Source organism: Hippopotamus amphibius, chromosome 4 (genome assembly GCF_030028045.1).
Source record: "Hippopotamus amphibius kiboko isolate mHipAmp2 chromosome 4, mHipAmp2.hap2, whole genome shotgun sequence".
Taxonomy (NCBI): Eukaryota; Metazoa; Chordata; class Mammalia; order Artiodactyla; family Hippopotamidae; genus Hippopotamus; species Hippopotamus amphibius.
The window spans coordinates 117,659,936-117,665,999 of NC_080189.1; the positions used below are offsets into that span (position 1 = coordinate 117,659,936).

The 6,064-nt window shown below is 47.0% G+C and overlaps 1 protein-coding gene across 6 annotated transcripts in view; it reads right to left on the reverse strand.

The window, feature by feature from the left end:
• The window catches only part of PDSS1 (decaprenyl diphosphate synthase subunit 1), a 37,966-nt gene extending 31,916 nt beyond the window's left edge, over positions 1 to 6,050 (reverse strand). For 2 of the 6 annotated variants that reach the window (XR_009053244.1, XM_057732274.1), the window contains exons 1-3: positions 5,865 to 6,050; positions 1,977 to 2,041; positions 1,006 to 1,126 (exon numbers count right to left, since the gene is read on the reverse strand). Coding sequence is in view for 5 of the 6 variants with exons in the window: in XM_057732274.1 (XP_057588257.1) it covers positions 1,006 to 1,126; positions 1,977 to 2,041; positions 5,865 to 5,996 (318 nt within the window). In the remaining variant the exon portion in view is untranslated. Of the gene's footprint in view, positions 1 to 1,005; positions 1,127 to 1,976; positions 2,042 to 5,215; positions 5,540 to 5,636; positions 5,765 to 5,864 lie in introns of those variants that run through there. The other 4 variants (XM_057732277.1, XM_057732275.1, XM_057732276.1 and 1 more) reach the window with 4 other exon arrangements.
• Positions 6,051 to 6,064: the final 14 nt, after the last annotated feature.

Here is a 6,064-nt window from a genome sequence, read left to right on the forward strand (position 1 = left end):
AGCAGGGCGTGGCAGACCGTGTCCAAATCAAGGAGTCTGGGAGATACAGACCAGCAGTGCCCACTGGACTTGGTAGAAGGAAGCAAAGGCAGTTTCAGAGGAGAGGCTGGAAAGGAAGGCACAGTGCAATGGTGGAGCCGTGGTGAAGGGGCAAAACAGAGAGATGGGCAGAGGATACTGGAAGGCAAGGGGTAGGACACAGGGTCATGGGATGGTCCTTTAAAAGATGAACAGGAAGAAGCTGGAGCATCTGAAATGAATCCGAAAGAGAACGAAGAGGGCGAGTCTGCAGATAAAGACGCGAGAACAGGGAATTGCAGAAGGATTTCCTAGGGCCCCAAGAAGGAGGCAAAGGGGATGGGACTTAACCAGAGGTACAGGGACGACACTGGGAAGGAGGGAACAGTGACTTCACTGAGGCGGAAGGGGAGGAGGCAGGCACCCAGCAGCTCCGAGCAGGCGTTCAGGGAGTTCCTCCTTCACGGCCTCTGCGTGGTCCACGGGGTAGGAGGTGGTAGAAACAGGAGGGTGGGGTGGGGGCTGACGGGGGGAAAGAGCAGAACTTTGAAAGGGGAAGGAAGCTGACCAGGGTCACGTGAACATTTCTGGGAAAGGATGCTTCATGAAGAAAGCTCTATTTGGGGCAGCCTGGCACTGATACTCAGAACTGGACGGGAAGGCAGCAGCAGGAGTCACCAGACGCCTCAGAGCCTCACCAGGCCTGGAGCAGATGACGGATTTGTAGAGGAAAGGTTAGATGACTCTTTGGACATGCACGTGCTGCTTTTTTTTTTTTTTCCTTTTTTTTCAGTTTCCCACTTCTGCCATCACCCCGCTCTGGTTGGTAACTTGTATTGCATCCTCCACATTGCCCCATACTTGTTGCTCAAGAAACATTTGAGAATCAAGTCTGCAACTGCACGACCCACATGTGAAAACCTGCACTGTTTCCTCATAATTCTAAGAAATCAACATTACTTCACAGCATCATCAAAAATATCTTACCTTTCTGATGTCCTCGTACAGACCTTTCAAGTCTCTCCAGCCAAGTTTAAAAGGATCCCTGTATTTCTCACCGCTCCGTGTTTTACTACAGCAGCATGCCGCGGGCGTCGTGTGATGGAACCTGGGAGAAGCAGGAACGCACACGACGGAAGACTGAGCGCTATTTTACTGAGATAACTTCGCTCTTAAGAATTACACAGACCTACGCATATGCATATATACACGTAGCAGAGGCAGAGGACGGAACATTAAAGCCCAGATACTTGCTGGAAATTAAGCATGAATGCAGAAGGGTCATCATCATTGAGAAAAACACACAGCATTCCGATCTTGCTCAACACATCAATTTTTATAACCAGGATCTTGGGAACCCACAAAATTAAAGAACTATAAACCACGTTCACTTTGTTCTGAGTTTAAATTTTATTATACAGTTGGGCCTCCATACCTATGGGCTCCATATCCCATAGGGGTGGAGGATTCAACCAACCTCGGATTGGGAGGGAGGGAAAAAAAAAAAATACACACGCACACACATTCCAGAAAGCTTCAAAAAGCAAAATTTCAATTTGCCACGCTCGGCCAACAATTTACATAGAATTTACATTGTATTTACAACAACTGGCATGGCATGTACACTGTGTTAGGTATTATAAGTCACCTAGAGATGATTTAAAGTATGTGGGATGATGTGCGTAGGTTATATGCAAATATTATGCCACTTTATATAAAGGACTCGAGCACCCCCAATTTGGTATGGGGGGGTTAGAACCAATACCCCACCACCACCACCACCATACCAAGGGACGACTGTATTCCCATTTTTTAAAAAGGCAGAGACCACATAGAGCAGATATTGTGGCACTTAAACAGCATATTCAATTTGTTGGACTAGCCCACCACAATTTAGAATAGAAATTTACTGGCAATATGGCTAATAATTTTAGTTGCAATACTGACTATAAACTTACCGTGATATACTATACATATTTGGAAAGGCAGATGTTAAACTCTTCATAAGATTAAAATAGGACATCTATAAAATAAAAGTATTAAGAAATTTGTAAGTAAGAATATTTGTGAAAAACTTGTTTATAACACTGGATAAAAACTCCCATGATTTACAATAATAAAAGTAATTTAGTCTAGAGACTGTAGACTTTAGGAGAAAAATGATAACAAAAAGTTTCCCTTCTTTATGATGAAAGCAATACTCATCATCAGAGAAAATATAAACACGAGAAAAGCAGAAAATAAAAACATCTAAGCCCACCTCTTCCCCCAAAGACCTCTCCATATTCATATCTGTCCTTCCAGATCTGAAGCTCCCTTCCACTAGAACTAAGACTGCGCAGGGAACAGTAAGGATCCGGGTGGTGTACACTCTCCTAAAGTCTTAAACTGGTTTAAAACAGACAGTAATCAAGATCCCAAAAGCATCTGCCCAGATGGTGGGAAAAAAAGGGATTTCAATGTTAAGGAATACATTTACAGTCACACAAACACTGCTTATTTCAAGCCAGCGTTCTTGAATACGCTTGGAAATGGTACTTCTTGAAGAGTAATATTAACAAACAAGCTCAGCAGCACATTTTGATATTAACTTAATCAGAGATGAAGACCAACAGATGCGACTTCTAAAAGATTCACAGGTGGTGGCGACAAAAGCTCCAACAATTACTGTACACTATTATGGGCCGGGACTTGTGACAGGCACTGGGGAGCCCCAGATACAGCAGCCCACTGAAGGACTCAGGGACACAGGCATTTCAAAAATTACTAATTTACTAATCTGATGTGGGAAGGGCTCTTATAATATTTGAAGAAAATATTTTGACAAAGGATGGATTTAGCACTACAAAAAGAAAACTATCTGCTGTGTTGGTAATAAAGTCTTACAACATGCTTGCACACTATTTGACCCTCTTGACTCTCACAACGACTTGTTTTTACACAGCTGGGGAACGTGAAATTCAGAAAAGTCTGAAAAACTGATAATACTGGTATGTATACAATATACCAAAAGAAAAAAGCACCTACAGAACTGTGTGCATTATGTAATTCCAGTAAAAATTTGTACACCCACACAAATAAAATCCACAGACAACAGGGTTTGGAAGCATGTAAACCTTGGGTATTAAAAATAATTATTTTCGGGACGTCCCTGGTGGCGCAGTGGTTAAGAATCTGCCTGCCAATGCAGGGGACACGGGTTTGAGCCCTGGTCCGGGAAGACCCACATGCCTCGGAGCAACTAAACCCGTGCACCACAACTACTGAAGTCCAAGTGCCTAGAGCCCATGCTCTGCCACAAAAAAAGCCAGAGAAGCCCTCGCACCACAAGGAAGAGTAGCCCCCGCACTCCACAACTAGAGAAAGCCTAAGTGCAGCAACGAAGACCCAACGCAGCCCAAAAAAAAAAAAATTATTTTGGAATAAATAGGATTGTGGGAGTTTTTTGCTTTATTCCTTTTTTTAATTCATATTTTCTGAGTTTTCTTTTGTGAACACATGGTGCTTTAGACATATTAAAATGACAACAAAGGTTGACTTTGCCAAGCAGGCAGTGGCTAAAGAAGGTGGTCTTGAGTTCTATTTTTACCATACCATTACGTATTCATTAAACCAGTAAGGACATTTATGACGTCCAGGCATTACAATGTCCTAAGGGGAGAAAAAAAGATAATCCTCTCCTTTAATTTTACCATTACATGACACTTAACCTACTTCTTTCAGGCTTCATGCGTAAATGATTCACATGAATTTAGGATTTATTATAATGTTTATTCAATTTGAGACCTAACCTGGGGTGAAGAGTTAAAATTACGCAGCTAATACAGAGCAGTATTAACCACTGGGCAGCGGAAAACTTGTCAAAAGCCTGGAAGGTATATCTGGTCTCAAATCCCATTTCCTGGTAGTTAGTTACCTTGCGACAGCTTTCTGATAATATCTACTAGCAGAGATGCTGCGATTAGAGACTATATGTAAAGCTCTCAGCTGTACATATCTAATAGGGTATGTACTCAACCAAGCTTCCTGCTTTAAGAGTACCTTTGGGCAATGGTTACAGGTGCTCAGGAGAGGCAAGCGTGGCTTTACTGTTGCTGCTCTTTGTCCCTAAAGACTATGAGGCCCTGAGATACTTGAACTAGCCAAAACACACCCTCCTGAGGCAGACGCCAGAAGGCTCATGTAGTAACTCACAGTGAAAACCACCACTGACACACGAATCAGAAATACACAGTACTGGCATTATCAGCAGAGCTCCTCCTTGCGGTCATGAAGGCAGACATGGAAGACATCCAGCATAGTCTCTCCAGGAAAGCACTCTTTCTGTGGCTAATTGCTTAATGGGCATGGAATTAAAAAAAAAAAAAAAAAAAAAAGAGCATCAAAAAAAAGAGGTATCAGTGGCATCAGTGGTGGGTGCATCCATCTCTCCGAATGACATCTGTGGTACTGGAAATATCTGAAGGCTGGCTGGGACTGTGCTTAAATGGAGCAGACTCTTTTTCCTATATTCTCTCTTTACTGTCTACTCCATAGCCTAGCCCAGCTGCCATTCTCTCTCCAAATGTCTATTTTGGGTAAATTGTGATTCTGTATCCATATGTATCCAAAAGTAGACTTTAAGAAATACTACATATTGCATATTGGGAAATAGTGTTTGATGGGTAAACCGAAGTGTACCAAATCTGACTGAAAGGGAAGGGTCCTAAATTCGAATAAACTTTAAAAAAAAAATGAGCCTTATAGTTGACAGGTGAACTCAAACAATTACTACCTGACGGCAGGAGTCTCTAAAAAGACAGTGCGTCCACGTGCCGCAACTACTGACGCCCGCGCGCTCTGGGACCCATGTGCCACAACTACTGAGCCTGGCCTGCTGCAACTACTGAAGCTCACGAGCCTAGGGCCCGAGCTCCGCAACAAGTGAAGCCACCACAATGAGGAGCCCGCGCACCGCAATGAAGAGTAGTCCCCGCAACCAGAGAAAGCCCGTGCGCAGCAACGAATACCCAACGCAGCCAAAAAATAATAAAAATAAATTCTTAAAAAAAGAACTTGCATTTAAACAAAAAACAAAGCAAAGCAAAAGACAATGAGTCCATAAACCTTATGTGGTTATGCTAACCAGTACGAGCCTAGCCTACCACACGTTAAGAATTAATCACTACCAAGTGCAAAAAAGGACTCATGGACTCACTCGTCAATGCACGAGCGCTAAACTGACCGGAAAGGGAGAAACAGGAGATGGAGTCCAAAGGCAGCAGGCGAGAGCGTCAAGGAGTCACGGTTAGTGCTCAGAGTCTTGACTCTGCTTCAAGAAGTCAAAGGTCGACTTAGAGATCAAGGGTTCTCCACGCCCTCAGGCCTCTTCTCCTTCCAGAGCCCTCCAGCCCGTCCAGGGGTGCCCTCCCTCCGAAGCAACCGCCCTACGACTGAACTCCGGGCCACTCTAAGCATCAGCATCTCCACCAGACCTTTCCCGGCCAGTTCCGACGCTACCCGGACCCCCCGTATCTCCGAGCGCTCAGAGCACCTCTCGCTCTAAAATCCCGATTAAGTTCTGCGGCCCCCGAAGCCCCAGCTGCAACTGGGAACACCTGCAGACGCCCTCCACGCACCCCACGAGGAAACCGGGCCACACCCGCGCCTCGCCGGCACCCGGCTCCGCGCCGCCCCGTCCCCAGGGCAGCGCCCTGCAGCCCCGCGCGGGGCGCCGACGGACGCCGGGCGCCCACCCCTCGGCTCCGCGCCGTCCTCGCAGCCCCGCCCGCCGCTCGCGCCGCCCGCGCCCATTCATCCCGCGGCGCCGCCGTCACGGGCGCCGTGACCTCTGCGCCCGGCCTCACCTGCGCGCGGGCGGCGGCGGCGGCGGCGCGCGGTCCGGACCCTCCCGCGCGGCCGGGGGAGCCGGGCCCGGGGCTCAGCGCTGCCGGTCTCCAGGCGCGGCCGCGCCGCCAACGCCACCAGCACGCGGCCATGGTCCGAGTCTGAAAGTCGCGGCAGTGCGCCGGCTCCGCCTCGGGCCCGGCGGCCCCTCCTCCGGGGA